Here is an 18,893-nt window from a genome sequence, read left to right on the forward strand (position 1 = left end):
AACGTGCTTGGGCTCAGATGTAGCATAAAGGTTGATTTTTTGAAATTTTGAAATTTTTTATTTTTTTTGAGCAGCATAAACATGTTGATGTGTTAAAACGGAGTCAAATAGTTACATTTGAGGGAGAATCTCAACCAGAAGGGTTGTTCTTTGAGAGTTAAGTGTGAATTTCCAACTTTCCACCTCATCTTGAATGCACCGTAAAGGTATGGATTGGTCTCTGTGAGTCCTCTGTACCATTCTGAAACCTACCAAATAAATCCTGACGCTGCATTGGCTAAACCAGTATAGAAAACTGTGAGTGATTGAGGTGTTCAGTTTGAGTAAGAAGTGTTCTGCAAATACAGATTTTGCTCCGTTTTCAGAAATTGATTCACAAATAAATGTGTATTTTGTAGTTTGTGTGTCAGCTGTCATTGAGTCAGTAACAATGGGTGTAAAACTCAACATTATGTAATCTCAAATGTGTCACACTGGTGATGAATTGACACTGTACTCAGTAAACGCACAGTAGTTCCTTTTTTTTATTAAGTATAATAGTATATATTGTTTGGCAAGACAAATGGGAATACATCATGAAAGACAGTGATTAGCCTTGTGTAATTAAAACCCAAAAAGTTATTACTCAAGCACACAATCCAAAAATCCTTTCTCTATACCTGTCAAATCTTGTTCAGGGTCACAAAGAGGTTGGAACCTGTCCCAGAATGCACTGCACCAAAGGCAGGGAAACGCCCTTATTCAAGTTTCACAGTCAGCGTGCATAATGCTTGAGCAAATACAGCCTTACACGTACAGTAAGTGTCATTAATAAAGATTACCAGAGTACTTGCAGATCAGGAGAGTGTGGTTTGTATTGAATAAAGTTCTTCCAGTGTCTCAACATCCACACCACTGAGGATCTGCAGTGAGAAGCATATAAATTAAAGTTTGAACAGACAACAGCTATGAACTATGTTTAAATACACTAAAACAGGATTGCACCAACAAAGATTAATGTAATCTCAGCTGTTCCCAGATTTGAGCAAAATTAAGTTTAAAATCAGAAAATCCAGCAGAGCTTTGTTGCACACTTAAATACTAATCTCATTTTATTAAATCCAAGTTTATTGATTTAAACCAAACAGAGTTTAATCAATTTAAAAATAAATTAATTCAAGTGCTGTTCAGAGGCAGGGGAACTTTCAGCTGCTCTGTATTCTTTAACAAAACGTTGAATTGTTTGCTAGCTAGCTGAAAAGTGTTTGTGTCTACATCCGAACCCTAGACCTGCTGAAAATCTCGCTAAAAAGCTAGTTAGCCTACTCATAACAGTTAAGCACTGAAGCTCTAATTACTTGTTTGAGAAAAACTTGTCAGCCAAATTATCAGCCGGGGTGAAATAAAGACAAATTGGAATTTAATTTTTTGGCTCAATGGAATTAAATGCAATCTAAGTTCAGAGTGAAAACTAAACTGAGGTTTAAATTAAATCTTTCTTCATTTTAACCCAGTTTACAAGTCTGGTGCACCATAATTTCAAGTTCAATCATGATTTGATTGGATTTAAAAATTTCAACCTTGCTGGTGCAACCCAGCCAAAAACTTCCAAAACCAGCCCACCTGAGACACTGAGCGTCTCATTGAACATCGCCGTCTTCCCGGTGTATGTGTTCTCAGCCTGGCAGCTGATGGACTCTTTGGAAACGTAGCGGTTTACAGTGATGTCAATATCACTTCCTGTCATAGTTTTCCCATACACGTTCCATGTGATACGGCAGGAAGGAGTGCACTGAGCTGAGCACGTAAAGCTCGCTTTGACACCTATTTCAAGGCTGTGTGGTCCTGAAATGGTCACGTTCTTTGGTCCATCTGCAAGAGAAGGGACACAAATACAAGTCAAATGTCTTTTTTCTTAATTAGACTTATCAGTCATATTAAGAAGAATCATTTCTTCGGCCTGTGACAGTGTCTTACCAGGCACCACCACTGTAGTCTCGGCCGTCCTGTTTGTCTTTGACACTGGGTTAGAAGCAACACAGGAGAGGGCAGCCTTATATGGAGGTGTCACAGGTGTGAAGAATATGGAGGCGTTTATAGACAGGAGTTTGCCACCGTAAAACCAGGCGATGGAGCAGACAGGGAAGCAGTCGGTCAAACACTGCAGCTTTGTTGTGGATCCAGGGAGAGTGAACATCTGCTCACCCACGGGAACTTTGTCAGGTTTCACAATAAGCACCTCATATGGACCATCTGGAAAATGTAAAACAACCTTTTTGAATTCCCAGTTCTGATTGGTTGTCAGCACTTTAGATTATAAGTATCATAAAAAATGACATTTGAGACAGGGACGAACAGATTGGTACAACGCTCATGTATAATATACTGTATAATGTATAATACATTGAAAAAAAGGGAGTGAAGAACACTTAAAAAGTAAAGCGACCAGCTGCAAAACCTTTTGGAGTTTACACAAGTTTGTTGCTTGTTGTGTTAACTTGACATTGCTAATCAGATCTACTCATTTAAGTTTACTCCAAGTGCTATCTTAAGTTTGTTAAACTTAATATTACTATTTAGATCTACTCATGTACTTAAGTTCACTGAAAGTCTTAATGCAAGTTTGTCAAACTTAACATACTGTACTATTCAGATCTACTTGTGTACATGTTGAACACCACAGCACAATTGCATAATAATGTAATTCTCAAGGTTCTGATGTACTCACAGTTTACTTGCATCATGTAGCCAACAGACAGTACAGGCCCTCCATCAGTTACTTCTGCCAGTGTGTTGTTGTGGATGCCACTGTTCTCACCCTCCACCACCAAACACTGGTATACCCCTGTGTCCGTTCGTAAGAGGGAACTGAAGGTCACCGTGGTATTGTCAGGGGAGAAACGTACCCTGTCAGATGCTTTTATTTGGCGTTTGTTCTTGAGCCATATTATAGAGACTGGGTCCTGAGCACCGACACACTGCAGAGTGAAAGGTTCTCCTGCAATTGGCAGGGCCTGAGAGCTGGGACGCACTGAGAATGGATCTATAAAGAGAGAATGCCAAAAAAATCAATATGAACAATGATCACAAGGCTGCTACACCACAACATATTCGACTCAAAACAAACTCAAATACAATATCAGTTCAATATCTGGGAGCAGTATCACAGACTCACCAATGACAGTGAGGTTCTTAGTGGTGGTGATAGTGGCGTTAGATAACGTGTTCATGGCCTCACAGGTCAGAGGCTCGGTTTTAGAGTAGTCACTTAAAGTGATCTGCATTTGACTGGTAAACTTTGTCCTGTCCCTTTGGTCCAAGACAGGTATCTGGACTTGGTCCCCGTGGAGAGTTTTCCCCATGTACTTCCAGGTGATTTCACAGGATGGAATGCATGTGACAGAGCATATGAACGTGTACTTTCCTCCCATTTCTACTGTACTGTCACCGATTATGTTAATGTTGGATAAAACTAAAGAAGGAGACATAAAAATACATTTGAATGTGTAATAGTCATTTCTACAAGATTACAGCATGACGTGTGTGAACTTAAATGATTATCTTAAAATAATCTAGATGGATTAGCTGTAGTCATGTTTTTTACAGATAAATTCTATATAGATGAGGCCTGTCAGAGGTGTGAACCACAATTCAAAACCACAATTGAACCAGAATTTAAAAGTGAATTGATCTAAGGTAAAGATTGTGTTCTCAGTTTTCTCAACACTCATCCTTTGTATTAATGGTGCAATGGTGACATAAGTGATATGAACCACGTACGTCACTCTCATTTGGTGAAAACAAGTGTTGTAGTACAGAGGAAAAAGTCTTTGTGATGGTGCAACTAAAATTGTTATTGTGAAAAAATACCTCAGTCCACTTCACAAATCTATCGACTGTAATTTCTCACTTAGAAGTAGTTTATTTCACATACTTGCCACCGGCAGGATCACAGACTTGGAGATAAAGAGCTGTGAGACGGTGTCTTGAGCCAGACAGGCCACGTTTTCAGACAAAACAGGAATACCAAGTGGAATGACTGAAATGGTGTTGCCTTGTGCGGTACTCGATATACTCTCATCTGCAACAACAATCCATGAGTAGCTGCAGGAGGGGTAGCAGTCAGCGGAGCAGGTAAAGTTTGATGCAACTCCTGCAATCAAAAAGGCTGGACCGCTGATATGTATATTTGATGGTCCAGCTGAAAAGTTGGAAATAGATTTGGTTGAAGGTATTGCTCTCAAAAAATATATAAGCTCCAAACAGTATTTTTGAATGATTACCTGCCATTTGCAGTATCTTTTGGACAGTGACTGAAATTCCTGTAATGGGATTGACTGCTGTGCAGGTCAGGTTTTGTGTTGGCTGTAGTTCCTCAAGCAGCAAGTTTAGCTGTGGGCCCTGAGAGGTCACATTACCCCTGGTCCAGGTGAACTGGCATGTCGGGTAGCAGCTGGCTGAGCACTGGAAACCATACAGTATTCCCACTGTTACTATGTTGACCCCAATGATCCCCACTGAATAAGGCCCGTCTGCGGATAGAGGTAGAGTAGATAGACAGACAGATAGACATTAATTTACAATGATACTTTTCACCTAAGGAAAAGGTTTTCATAATTACTTAATGCACTTGTGAAATAGGCATTTTGCATGATTTTGTCTAGTGTTAAGTTATGAAATGCTACTGTTTTGGATGGCGACTGAAAAAGGTGCGCATCAGGGTTTGATGAATTGCCAGGCAAAGGTCTTGGACCAACCTTTCCTGGTGGGAAGGAGCTAGAGCTAGCATGTGAGGTCAGCTGGACAGCACTGACTGCCGAACCAAACTCCCAAATAGGGAGTCTTTCTCAGACCTCCCCACAGTTAGAGGCACCAGATGTACAGATGTAGGGATAGTTATCAGATTGTGGCTGAGTGCCACTGTGCTAGAGTGTACCAGTGGAGAATGCATGTCACTGGGTGGGGGTTGTCTTAGTAGTCTGTGCCTATTTGCCAAACGACAGCTCAGAGTATCTGACTTTGTTGGGGTCTCTGGATGGGGTCCTAGCAAGCTCACCATCAGGGAATTCAATTGCTCTGCCAACGAACTACAATGCCTGCAGGGGCTGTGACAAGAGAGACCTGAACCAGGCTGATAGGAACAACCTACCATCAACTTAATTGTTACATCACTAAATTTGCAGCTACATTTCTTGTACGCTCAGACTCTCAGTTGTTCAACACCTCACTGCTTGCTGGGGGATTAGATCACATACTGTTGAAGGCTGTTTAAGAGACTTGGTAAACTTCTGGCAGAGGCCCTTGGCCAGTGGAGATTTTCCTGCATCATGTGGGAGCATCATAAATATTTGGTGGGTGGTTGGGGCCAGACGGTTGTCTGTGCATGCCATGACATGCCATGACTCTCAGTCGTGTGTAGAAAGGAACCCCAGATTTGCTAAACTAAATATACTTTGTGGACAGAATGCTTATGAGTGTGTCCCTTAGGGTGGCCTTGGAAATTTGGGCTAGCTGGACCATAACCATCAAGTCCCTGTATGGAGCAAGAGCTGCATTCAAATATTGAGAATTGAGTAAAGCTTTTCCTCAGTGGTTATTGAGTCCCTAGTTGTGTTTCCTCTTTCCTGATCCTTCTATAACTTGTATGCCGACATTGCCTCACTACATAATGAGGTGACTGTGATGAACCTGATATACTCACAGATTACTTGCATCTTGTAGCCAACAGACTGGAACGAGGTTGGCCCCTGTGTCACCACACATTGGTAGACACCGTCATCATCCTCCAGGAGAGGATTGAAAGTTATTGTGATGCCGTCAGGGGAAAAACGCACTCTTTGAGATGCCGGGATTGGGCTCTCGTTCTTCAGCCATGTAATGGATGCTGGGTTCTGAGCGCCAACACACTGCAGAGAGTAGGCTTTGCCTGCCAGCGGCAGGGCCGGAGAGGTCGGACGCACTGAGATGGGGTCTGCGCAGAGAGAACATCAATCAATGAAAACACTGAGCATGAACATGAATTTTTTTTTTTTCATTCAAAAAGGAAGGGAGCAATATCAGAGACTCACCACTGACAGTGAGGTTGTTAGTGGTGGTGATAGTGGTATGAGATATAGTGTTTGTTGCCATACAGGTCAAAGGCTCAGTTTTCGAGTAGTTGCTAAAAGTGATCTGCAGTGAACTTTTAAACGTTGGCTTGTCCCCCTGATGCAGGATGGGTATCTCAATTTGGTCACCCTGGAAAGTCTTCCCCATGTACAGCCAAGTGAAGTCACAGGATGGAAGGCACGTGGCAGTGCATACGAACGTGTACTTTTTTCCCATTACCACTGTATCTTCACCAAGGATCTTAATGCTGGATGTACCTAAAGGAGAAAAAAACGGAGATATAAAAAGACATTTGAATATGTTACGCTCATTTTACACTGTTACAGCAAAGCATGAATGCAATCGATGTGGCATCTACAAATTGTGAATTGGTGAAGCACAGGACTCTCCTGCAGGAGAGTGGGGTTTGAGTCCAAGCCTGGGACAGTAGGATTTTAATCTAGGCCGCTTGAATTATATTATGTTCAATGGTTATTATGTAACATTTGCCCAACAATGCCAAAAATAAACTGCATACCCCATCTTTAATCTCAGACATGTAATCCAAATGAAATTTATCAGTGTTGAGTATTACAAAATGTAACATTAAATACAGCAATGCACGCAATGTAATTAGCAGTGAATGTCAAATGAATCTAATCACAAATCTAAATCACAAGTAATCTAGTTAAATGGAATTTTAATCAAATAATGCATTTATGTATAACCAAACTGCTTTAGCAGCAATCACACAACTTTCTCTCATGCAATATACCCAGTGGGATTGGATTTTAATTGTTGTTGCTTTTTCTTAAACTCATCGATTTTTAATTGTCATTGAAGATGAAGTTGTTTCACATACTTGGCACCCACAGATGTAATTTTGTAGAGACGTAGAGATGGGAGACGGTGTCCTCAGCCTTACAGATCAGAATCTCACTCTGAACAGTATTATGAGGTGGAGTAATAGAAATGGTGTTGCCCTGGGCAGTTCTGTATGTCACCTTATTCAAGACAACAGTCCACGAGTAGCTGCAGGAGGGGTAGCAGCTAGCTGAGCAGGTAAAGTTGGACCATTTACCAAAAGTAAGCATGGGTGGACCGCTGATCTGTACATTTGATGGACCAGCTGTGAAGTTTGGACACAGATTTGGTTAAAGGAGGTGCTGCTGAAGGAACTCGTGAATTTGAATTTCCTTTGGTGATTCATACCCGTCACTTGCAGCGTCTTTTGGGTAGTGACTGACTTTCCCGTAGTAGGGTTTACCACGGTGCAGGTCAGGGTCTGTGTTGGCATTATGTGCAGGAGTTGCAGGCTCAGCTCAGGACCATGAGAGGTCACGTTACCCCTGGTCCAGGTGTACTGGCAGGCCGGGTAGCAGAAGGCAGAACACTGGAATCCATATGTGATTCCTACTGTCACCACATCCACCCCATAGATATCCACTAGGGATGGCCCGACTGCAGGCAGAGGTAGAAGAGACACAACTTTTAATTTTTTCCAATTATAAAATGTCCAACTCCTCAGGAATTTGAAGCCAACAAATGACATTCAGCCCAACGTGGGAATCGAAAAAATTTGCTTTGATGCAGTTTTTTAACATTTGAAGATAATAATTATGGGTAAGAATAAGAATTTAAAAAATCTTACTTCCATCCTGCTCCATCTCAAGGGCAGAGAAACCTTAGATATGAGAAACATTATATGAGAACATTTATGTCTCAGCAAAGCTTGGTTTAAGCAGCACTTTTTAAATGTAGCTCAAATACTTCACAAGACAAAATTGAAAAAAACACAAAAGACAGAAAATTAAACATTTTTTGGCAAGAAATTACAGCAACAAAATAATAGAATCTTAAAAATCAATAAATAATAGACAATATTTAAAAAGCAGTGGGTCAGTTAACTTCAGCAGTTTAGTTAAGATTCTGGCTGCAGTGTTTTGGAAGTGCTGTAGTTTTCTTGTAGACTTTTTAGATAATCCAATGTAAAGGGAACAGTATAAACGGCAAGTACCTGCTTTCTACCCGCTTTCCTGTCATATCTTCAGCTTATCTATCATAATAAAGGCCAAAAACAGCCCCAAAAAAGCTGCTAAATGTAGACTATTGACCCATTACCAGCATACAACTTTGCTTCTTTTTTTTTTTAATGTGTACTGGAAAGCAGAGTACTCAGTACTTTTATAGCTTCTACCTGAATTGCTGTAGTTTGAAATTTATTTTCTCTCCTGCCACGTTGTTTGTTCTTTCAGGCATCTGCTTTATTTTAAGATTTCACTGAGACAGCCGATGAGGATGTGTGGTGCATTGAGGTAATTTGGCAAGATAAGGTAACAATTGTGCATCTTCAGCTGTGTATCATTGTCTCTATAAAAATGATGTTATTAAATGTTTGCATCAGCATGATAAAGAATGTCTAAAATAGTTAACCGATAATTCTGCTAAAAAGCTGATTTGATGCGAGCAGAGGGTAACCTAGCAGGGCAGCCTCTTACCTGCCAGGCAGGTGAACAGCAGCAGCAGCGGCAGACAGGCTGTGGTGACGTGATGAACCATGGCGCTGCAGACAGTCTGAACAACACTCGTATAACTATCTGCACTCTTATAATGCATGAGAAGAAGGCCTTGCCCACTGTTATCACCCACTTGAACAAAACACAGACAATAAATGACCCAGTGTTCCTGGCAAAGGTGCAAGATGTTGGTTATCAGCTGGATTTATTCTCTACAGAGGGTGTGCGTACAAGCAGCCGACGCGTTGCGTGGTTTTGTCTTCTGTGGGTTGTGGTTGCTTCTTTTGTACCTGCTTTATTATTATAGGTCAGACAATATGGCAGTCTCTTTTCCTCATATTTGCCTGCGGTTACAGTTGTAAGGATTTATAGTCAATTTATCACAGCATCTTGATAGAATACAAGTCCAGCTGTCTGCAAGATCTGATAGGTTTTGGCATTAACTTTGGGATTCTGTTAATGTATTTACCTTCTATTAATACTTCTGCTGTATGTTATCTCTGTGGGTAGTTTAAGCGCTTTGTTGCACGTGAGTTTAATATAAGAATTCTCTGGATGATGTAAATAATTCTCTGGGTGCAGCCAAGACATTTATCCATGCCAGTTTCCCAAATATTTTATAGCATTTCTTTGGGTCAGGCTGGTGAAACAGCCACGAGAACTCTTGAGACTGTACACCAAAACTCGACAAATTGCCACTTCATCGTAATAGGGTACAAAAGAAATACAATTTACAGAGCTTTGAGAATTTTAGATTCTCAATTTAGAAATCGTGTTCATGGACAAAGTAATGTTAAAGTTTTATTTATGTTACGTTTAGTCATGTTTGCCAACTTCCTTCCTCACTCTCTGTCGTATCCAATGTATGCATGGTTTAACATTAGTTATAGCAATTAGCAATGAGCTAGAAAAAGATAGTATGAAACCTTGAATAAATCATGGATTTCTCTGTGTTTGAATATATAGGACAACTTAATAAAATATATAACATGTGTCTAGTTTTTAAAGACATTTTAATTTGGAAATGTTGCATATTATGGCTCTAAATCCTCAAGATTATCCTCTATACAAGACTGTAGCATACCATTTTGCAGTGCTGCATTTGGACAATCAGCTTTTTCTGTCAAAAAAAACACTTTTTTGCCTTTTTGTATCATGTTCCTGTGTTGTTGTTTCTTTATTTTGTGCATCAAATAGTGGCATTTATGTTTTAAACGGTACATCTACATGGGGCCACCATATGAGCTTTAGATTTTTCATGAAACTATGTTTTGAGTATATTTTGTCTCTATTGTCATGTATTTTCTGTCTGACATATCAGATATGGAGAAAATATGACAAAAAAAAATTACCATTTAGCCTACATAATACCAGCTTTTAAATTGTTATGGCAAACTTGTAATCAAAGAGTTGCTAACAGTTGATCAGTCATGTTTCTGGCTGCGTGGCTAATGTCAATCCAATGCTCACTCTATCTGGTTCTTAAACTGCCACATGGGCCAATAGGTTCACCAGCTATTTGCTAACTGTTCACTGCTGAGCAGCTTAGTGTAAAAATGTTTTTAAGGGTTTTTCCCATGGGAACAGCAGCTTTTGTGACTGAAAAAGTCATTTTTAATGTTATTAGCACTTACATTTTTATCAAGTATCAGCATGAGTTGATCAAGTGACTGTCCATTAAACTCCTTGTTAATTTAAGGGAAAAATGAATTTTTCTTCTAAATACTTTTTACCTGTTAGAACATAGTTACTGGAAATATGTGAAAACACTGAGTGTTAGTGTCTATGTGGTGCTGAATTTTGGAGTTAAACCCTTAAACTGTTGTTCACAATTTCTGTGTTCGGGATTTTTTGGGAAGACCTGAAACATGGCTCAGTGACGTGCTGGAGTCATGGTCCCCCAACCCTATATATGCCCCATAGTGCGACACACAACCCCGCCCACCCACCCCCCACCCCCCCGACAGCCGGTTACTAATGCACTTTCAGTGACCCTCTCAATTCAAATCTGCCCAGGAGTGATGTGGATGTAAATTAAACCTAAGAATTACATGTCTGGTGTTGTTGTGATTTACAAGCCATCATTTTATCAAAGCGAGAAGGATTACAAGCCACGACGGTGAAGTACTTTGAAGAAAGTGTTTGTTAAAGGATTGATATGAACCCTGGGTGTGTCTTTCATCTGTCAATGCTATTTGCCAATATAAGATTACAGCAAACGTGCACCTCAAGTGTGTGGAATACTGAGCTGACCTTTCTAACTCCATATGAGTAAGACATTGAAATATGAAGGATTAACATCACACAATGAAAAAGAATTTCCTTTGAGTCCAAAGTGAGTTATTTGTTATACTAGTAATGGACACAATTATGGCTAATCACAGGGATCAACTGACCCTTCACAAAGCCCTGCCCTCCTTAGTTATTGTTGCGAAGCCTGACAAACTTTCCATTCTCACACTGCATTTGCAGTTTACAGTGGTAGTGGTAGTCTATTAAATAATACTAGTTTAGCATGTGTCGTACCTCAAGGAAATTGTCTGGGGCCACATATGCTCTAAATTTTTATTAATGACTTGCCCTTTGCTGTGAAAAATGCAGGTAAAACAATATATGCTGATGATTCTATTGTATATTAGTGTGTCTCAGGGCTTCTCCACTAGCTTGGACTATTTCATGATCACTGTTTTACTATTTTACTGCACATCTACAATCAGCCCAGTATAGCTAAACTATATCTGATCCATTCAAAAGCTAGTTAAATTGTTGGGCCTAGTCCTTGACAATCACCCATAATGGAGTCGACACATTAACACAGTTGTTTGTAAAATGGGCCGAGTAGTCACAAGAAAGTGTTGTTGCTTTTTATAATCACAACCGCTGGGTCAAGTGTCTAAATCATTAATTTTGTGCTGCCTGGACTATTGTTCAACAGTGTGGTCCACTCCAACCTGTCATGGCTATTCAGTGAGCAAAGAATTTTCTGTTCAGCTGGAGTATTGACTCAGAGATGCCAACTTTCTTATTTGACCAAATAGTTTACTACAATAACACACATAACCACAACACCAGATTTGGTTATGTTTTGGTATGCAGCCCAAGGACTAACTTTTTTTTTTAAGTCAAGCTATAACTTTTTGGAATAATTTATTGGCATGCACATCAAAGACTGAATCGGAGGATTATATTATATTATATTTAGTACCCCAGGTTCATTCATTAAAATTATCATTACATCTATGTCTTTTTTGATTAGATCTAGCAATCATTACTTATTTGCACAAATAATTCCTTTTCACACACAATTTTATAGGCCTATCATGTTTATATTTGTAATTATTTATATGTGCCATGAATATTATTTATTGTATATTATTTATAAATTATCAGAATCCACATTTCATTATATATATATATATATATATATATATTTTTTTTTTTTTTTTTTTTTTTTTTTTTTTTTTTTTTGTTTGTTTGTTTTTCATTTTATTTTATTAAGAGTGAAACACATCCTTGACATGTGTATGTATACTATGGGTATTCTGTGGGAAACATGGTGACATGGTGCAAATGTTTTTAATATATGTCTAATATCTTTAATACATTTCTCTTCCGTTGTTCTTTCACCTAACTAAGTAGAAGTGTAAAAAAAAAAAAAGACGTACAGGTGGGGATCATTTATATTTAATGTCTTGTAAGGGTTCCTTAACACCTCTGGACTAAATAAACAACCACCTTTCATTTGTTAAAGCCATTCAATACAGCTCAGGGTGGTGTACCATCACCATTCAACCTGCAGGTGGTGCCAAAGCCGAATCAAGACCATCACATCAATTTGACATCCTCACAAGAAGTCTGGAGTAGTTTAAAGCCCTGGCAAACACCCATTTTACTGCATTGTTAAGAGTGGAATTAACGACAGCCTTAGTGTTTTTATTAGTTTATTGGGTTAATTGGTCATTGTTAATTTCCAGCAGAGCTCCACCCAACAACCTGAGCGCAAGTCTATCTGAAAACCATTCATCTAGTCCTCCTGTATAGAAACTACTACACTGACAGACTGAATTTACATAAGATTTTACTGCTTGTGTGAGACAGTGAGTTTTGTACATATTTGGTAACTGATAAAAGGTGTGTCGAGGTAAAAAGTCATCAGTGCATTTTATTTATGTAAAGGCATAAAATATTCAACAAATGTATCAGGGTAGGAGCATCTTACGAATATTTGCATAACTCAATAAATTCTGACATCACATATGCACACTCCCTCCTGATATTTAAATGCTTCTCGACATCTCTTCCGCGAAAGTTCAAACAGGGTTCAGACAACAATAATATGCAGTGTGAGATCACAGGTACATGAGTCATTACTTCTCCCTTTCTTCATCACAAGTTCATTCACAGGCTGCAGAAAGACCTGACAGACAGAGACAAAGACAGAGAGACAAAGAGAGAACTGTTTTTATGATGGTAAAATGAGCATGAATGATTACCTGCTAGTATGGCTAGCAACATTTTAGTTGGTTACAGTAATAAGTGTCACCTGTTTGCAGTGGAATCACAGTGTGATTGCAGCAGAAATCATGAAGACTAGCAGCAGCATAGCTGAAGTCTCTTCAGGACGAGTTGAAAGGCTGTGCAACCCTGACACTAAACACCAGAAAAAAAGAGACAAACGCAGGTGAAAAAAACAGTGGACATTGGTAATATGATATAAGATTATTAACATTTATCTACCTTCTACTTGTACAGTTTTTAAGGCCATGGCGGTCTTCCTGGAAGCAGTGTTTTGTGCCTCACACTTGACTGTGACAGATTTAAGCGGATGATCCAGCGCCAACTCAATCACATTGCCCCTCACGGTCTGACTGTCCACGGACGACACGTAGCGACAAGAGGGCAGACACTCAGAGGTACACACAAACTTATACGTTTTTGCGATTTCTATTACGTTGGGGCCTTTGATCTGAATCTCTGATGGACCCGCTGAAAGAAAGATAATGAGGATAGATCACTACTGAGAAAAAACACATGCAGTGTACTACATTAAAAATATGTTGTGTTGTCTCTAAATGTGATGCGTTACATTAGTTGTTTCCAACTTTCAAAATTTTTTGTTAAGGGGGAAGACAGCTGAATGTTGTGTAAAAGCTTTTAGGTGTGTATTCAGGAAGTTATATTGGAGGTCCTCCATGATGGACTTACACCATGAGACCTGGTACATCAAGTGGGACAGTAACTGGAAAGACCTTTGAGACATACCATGTTACTTTGACAATGTCAAAGCATGTACAATGGTGAGTTTGGGACTTCTTATTTTGTGTTTTGTATGTTCTTCATGTCCGAGGCAATTGAGGGACTGACTGCTTGATCTGAACATCTTCCAGGCTCTTGTCTTGTTTGTGAGACAGCCCCTGTGGACTTGATGATTTGACTCGAATAATTAACGGGAACATGCCTCAAGAGTCCATGAGTGTGGACTTTGGGATTGGGCCCTGGTTCTTTTTCTAAATGTTCATCACTTGGTGACTAAGTAATCACTTCTTATCTAATTGATTTGGTATGCAGGTGTTATCTTATCAGCTGTTGTTAAATATTCATTAGTTAAAGGAATAGTTTGACATTTTGGAAAATACGCTTGTTTGCTTTCTTGCTGAGAAAGAGGAAAGATACCATGATTGTTGGGTAAATATGAAGCTATTAGCTAGCAGCAGCTCAGCTTAGCACAGCAGGAATACTTAATTCTGACTCAATTAAAGCAACAAGATCAAGCAGCTCTAAAACTCATCAATTAACAAGTTAGCCTCTGTATAATTTTTTTTCTAATATGTCTAATGTCACTGTGACAGGCAACCAGCAAAGACTCCAGGAAGTCACTGCTCCCAGCCAGTAAATAGTCCGGGGCAGAACCCACATAAAAACCACAACTTGTCATTTTTGGAATTGGGTGTGTACAGATTTAAAAATGATGAAGATGAATTAGTGACCATTTGAGGTTTTTGAAGGCCAATTGTGTTAACTTTGTGCAGGCAAGCTGTTTCTAAGCTAAGCTAACTATCTCCCGGTTGTAGCTTCATATTTATCATACAGACATGAAAGTGGTATTTCTAACTCTGGGCAAGAAAGTCATAATTTAATTGGGACGATGTTCTCTCCAGATTTTGGACTTTTCACCCCACTATAGTAAATCTGTTGTTGAAACTCTTCACTTACATGTTACAGCTACGTTTTGAGTAGCTGTGACGAACATGCCAGACACACTATTGGAGGCTTTACAGATGAGAATTTTGGAGTTGTCCTTCTCCTGAGGAGTGATAGAAATAACATTCCCTTGACCGCTAATCCATGGGCCTTTATCCATCTTCCAGGCATAGGTGCAAGACGGCCGACAGTAGGCATGGCAACTGTAGGTGTGGCTCACATTTGGATTCATCAGATTGGGGCCTGTGATGGACACGTTGGCAGGTCCAGCTAAGGTGAGAAGACGAAAAACATATGAGACTTTAGAAGGCAAAGGCATTCACAAAGCATGGAAACTGTGATTATAAGACTGAAAATTCTGAAAATGAAAAAACAGCCATCACTTACCTAACACCTGTAGTTGCTTTGACGTCATGGCAGTCTGCTGTGTATCGTCATTTGTGGCTGTACAAGTCACTGTTAAGGCCTCCACCCAACTTTTAACAGTGAAGGCCAGGACATTGCCCTGACCCTGGGCGCTTTGTCCATCCAGAGACATGGAATAGGTACATGTAGGGCAGTCGGCAACACACTCAATGCTGCTTGGCACACCCACAGTCACGTAGTCCGGACCGATGATTGTACAGTTGAATCCCTCTGAAAGTTTCCGCAGTCACAGTTACCACTATAATGTATCTGGATGTTTATGATTACACAGATAGTACCTTTAATATAAGTTTTATTATATATTTGAGTGTAAAATCACTTACCAGGATCATCATCATCTAGCTCAGGGGTCTCTGCATCTTTAGAGAGTGCTGGCTGAAGGCCTGCACAGTTAGTGAAAAATATTTCATTGTTATATAAAACAGTTTCTGGTATTAAGCATCAAATTTTGTTTCTTTGACTGAACAATCCCAACTTGACTTGAAAGGGTTTTTCCAGAACTTTCAATCATTTCACATTGTCTTCATAAGCCGAAAATGCTCAGTTGTCATGGTAATTGTTGAAAGCTACAAGTAGATCTCAAGTTCAGATTGTTTTGTCAAACCGCTTTTTCCAAGGTCTGAACTTTGATGCTTAATTTTGAAGCTAACATGTACACAAAGGCTCACAAGTCAACAGATCTATCTCCATAACAAATCAGTGACTGACATCTGCTGATAAAAACTGTGTGTTATGGTTGAAAGTGGCCTTGATTTGAAATTATTTTGTCAAATAATCCAGAAGTAGTGGAAGATGACCTAATTACCTAATTAAGAGAGGCTATGAAACTTTTCAAATGAGAAATAACCCAAAATTACTTTATGAATGAAAATTTAAACTCTTAGACAATAAAACACACCCTTAATATATAGTCAGTCATTTTGCAACTATACATCTGTATCTGTACTGTTAAACTATGTTTTAGCATTCATCATTATCCTATAATTGTCACTTACCCTTATCATTGTCGTCTCTTTCGGGTGTCTCTCCATCTGTAGACAGTACCGGCTGAAGACCTACACAGTCCATGAAAACATATTTAATGTTCATCGAAAACAGTAGTCCTATCTGGTAGCACCACAGTTTGTTTGCTTTTGCCTTGGAAATACTATTGATAATTAATTACTTAAATGAGGCTATGTAAGTTTCCAAAAAATAATAGATAAATAAATTTCCAAATACAAATGAAAAGTTAAGTTCATAAGTAATAAAGTTCACCATTTCTTGGGTCAATGTAGGTCCACTCAGGCATTTTGCTGTTATACATCCGTATATATTTATCATTTTCCCAAAATTGTCACTTCAATACATAGGCTATTAGTAGCAATACAGCAAAGTAAAATGTAGCATTCAAAAACTTACAATGCAGGCATGTTATCACCAAAATATAATTAAGGTATCAAAACTAATAGCATTCAATATACGGCAAAATATCTGCTTTGAGTGAGCAGTTTTAACACTTTAATGTAGTGTTTTATTGCTATACAACCGTACTTGACCTGTAGCATATTTTAGCTAATGTTAGTTAACACTGGCAAACATCCTGTGTAACTGGTATTAATGAGTCAGTTTGATAATGTAATGTAAACTATGTATTAGCATTTGTCTTTATCCTGTAATTGTTACTTGTAGCTTTAGTGACTGCTGTTTAGCAAATGTTACATAAGCTTGCAATTCATGGCCTGTCGATAGCAGAACAATGTGAAGACCACATTGCAAGTGAAAATGCGACATTCAAAATCTTACATAACCAAAATAAACAGTAGTGTTATACAGCAAAATTGACTTTTTCTAAGTATCAAAACTAACAGCACTTTATGTTAATACTATATTATTAGGTTATTAATGCATGAACGTTCAAGTAGTATTTTACTATCGTAGCTGGTTGCAGTAGAGCCAACTGTAACTTCTTTATGTTGTTACTTGTTAATTTAATCTATAACAATGCTTCATATTTTAAAAGCTGATACTTTGTAAAATCATCATCTGCAATGTAATTATACCTTTTAAACACAGGCCATGTTATGTTGTAAAAAGTAGAATATTTAGTGCAACGTCTGAAATTAAAATGATTTGCATAAAGAAACTCAGAATGGGTTAAGTACAAATACAGCTACATTGTCCTGTAGTTGATGATCTATCACAGTAAGTAGTTTTCCCAATAAAAAGAGCAATAAACGTTTTCCCAGCCATGGCAGCGCTGACACGTCACTGTGCCATAGGACCATATTACTAATCACGACTCAAAATGGACTTCGCCACTGTTTTTTTTTTGTTTTTTTTGTAAAAAGGAAAATCCTCGTATTACCTGTCAGAAAGAGCAGCAACAAAAGTCTGCTGAATTTTGAGTGTCGTCCGTTCTGTTTAGATATGTGGGTATTATCCATTGTCCCTTGAGACCCTGAAGTGTACAGCACACCAGGAAATACACACTGGCACTGCTTGGTCATTCAGTCAACATCAGCAGGCAAACAGCTCTTATCGGAGAGAGGGTTGTGAAGAAACATATCTGCCTTCTTAGTCACCCTAATGGAAAATCCACTGCTTTTAATTCATGTCAGATCAAAGTCAATCAAACATGACCCACTGAGTAAATTTTTGCAGATTGTCTTCAGCTACAAATAACCAGCTTAGATCAATTTGCGTCTAAATCTTGGGTCAGTTTTCCAGATGTGAGTCCATGACAATGCTCAGAAGTACAGTAGTACAAGAGTGGAGGATTACAGAGCAGCAGTGCTCCCTTTTTTGGGAGTGTTTGGAGATTGTTGGATGGTGTAATGGATTGGAAACTGACCCAAATAGGGAAATGTCCCAGGTCTGGTCGATGTAAAATTAAACATGTCCCAAACAAATTAGGATTAATGGTGGAAAACATGCATATACAACAATATGCAGCACAGCATCACCATAACCCAGCAACAGCGTAAAAACCTACACTGAAAAAGGGAAATAGTTAAGAAAACTCATAATGTCAAGGCAATACTTCAATAGATTTTTTACATTTTGGGCCCCACTCAAAGGTTTGATCAACTAATATTGTGTTGTTGAGATGATGAACTTGAATCTTTGAGTTTTATAAACCCCAAAACATGTACTTAAAAAAGTGTGAAGTACACTTACTGAAGTGACAATGAATAATGGTTAATTATTCAGTATTTTCAGTTGCAGCTATTTAATTTTCATGCGCCCAAATAAATTCAACCACCAAATTGTTGAAATACAAATTTTGGGGGATTTCCAAAACTTAAAGATTCAAGTTTATCTAAAGAAGAAAAGTGACATCTCTTCAAAAGATTATAGGTCAGCAAAATGTTGTTTAGTTTATTTCAGAACTCAAGAGCTTGAGTTTATTTAAAAGCTCAAAAATCTACTGAAGGCATCGTCTTGAAATTATGAGTTTCTCAACTTTTTTAAGGTGTAAATTGAGATTTGAGAATTAATCCTTATTATTTGCCCACTTTAAAGGTTCTGTGTGTCAATCACAATTTAAAAAGAACACAGTTACAATGAAGGGAAATTGAGGGACCTTCACTGGTTAATATAATGTGTGTGACAACATTATTCACTTCTGCTTTCCCAGCTATACAATACATGACCTCGCCCTCAGTTCCAGAAATACGGCTAATTATCTGAATAAATTATCAA

General features: G+C 38.6%; 2 protein-coding genes across 2 annotated transcripts; both read right to left on the bottom strand.

Annotated features, from left to right (window-relative positions):
• Nucleotides 1-289: 289 nt before the first annotated feature.
• LOC146306639 (hemicentin-1-like) lies at nt 290-9,508 on the bottom strand. The gene is made up of 13 exons (XM_084711437.1): nt 8,565-9,508; nt 7,718-7,750; nt 7,279-7,527; nt 6,929-7,195; nt 6,048-6,344; nt 5,681-5,950; nt 4,263-4,511; nt 3,914-4,180; nt 3,155-3,451; nt 2,708-3,022; nt 1,957-2,232; nt 1,603-1,851; nt 290-902 (listed from the first exon to the last, which is right to left on the bottom strand). The coding sequence occupies exons 1-13, from the start codon at nt 8,680-8,682 to the stop codon at nt 880-882; spliced, it is 2,910 nt and encodes a 969-aa protein (XP_084567563.1). The 5' UTR covers nt 8,683-9,508; the 3' UTR covers nt 290-879.
• Nucleotides 9,509-12,909: 3,401 nt separating this feature from the next.
• On the bottom strand, nt 12,910-17,945 carry LOC146306640 (uncharacterized). The gene is made up of 8 exons (XM_084710484.1): nt 17,557-17,945; nt 16,205-16,264; nt 15,533-15,592; nt 15,171-15,419; nt 14,796-15,053; nt 13,320-13,568; nt 13,126-13,232; nt 12,910-12,999 (listed from the first exon to the last, which is right to left on the bottom strand). The coding sequence occupies exons 1-7, from the start codon at nt 17,696-17,698 to the stop codon at nt 13,141-13,143; spliced, it is 1,110 nt and encodes a 369-aa protein (XP_084566610.1). The 5' UTR covers nt 17,699-17,945; the 3' UTR covers nt 12,910-12,999; nt 13,126-13,140.
• Between the last annotated feature and the right edge of the window lie 948 nt (nt 17,946-18,893).

This window comes from Lutjanus erythropterus, chromosome 22, assembly GCF_056507025.1.
Source record: "Lutjanus erythropterus isolate fLutEry1 chromosome 22, fLutEry1.hap2, whole genome shotgun sequence".
Lineage (NCBI taxonomy): Eukaryota > Metazoa > Chordata > Actinopteri > Lutjaniformes > Lutjanidae > Lutjanus > Lutjanus erythropterus.

Bases quoted from the DNA above. Each gene is read 5' to 3' on its own strand.
- LOC146306639 (XM_084711437.1), bottom strand. From the start codon at position 8,682: ATGCATTATAAGAGTGCAGATAGTTATACGAGTGTTGTTCAGACTGTC. The intron at 4,181-4,262 runs GTAATCATTCAA...CCAACTTTTCAG, and splicing joins AAAGATACTGCAAATGGCAG to CTGGACCATCAAATATACAT. The intron at 903-1,602 runs GTGGGCTGGTTT...TTCTCACTGCAG, and splicing joins TGAGACGCTCAGTGTCTCAG to ATCCTCAGTGGTGTGGATGT.
- LOC146306640 (XM_084710484.1), bottom strand. From the start codon at position 17,698: ATGACCAAGCAGTGCCAGTGTGTATTTCCTGGTGTGCTGTACACTTCA. The intron at 16,265-17,556 runs GTAATACGAGGA...TGGACTGTGTAG, and splicing joins GTTGCTGCTCTTTCTGACAG to GTCTTCAGCCGGTACTGTCT. The intron at 15,593-16,204 runs GTAAGTGACAAT...CTAACTGTGCAG, and splicing joins AAGAGACGACAATGATAAGG to GCCTTCAGCCAGCACTCTCT.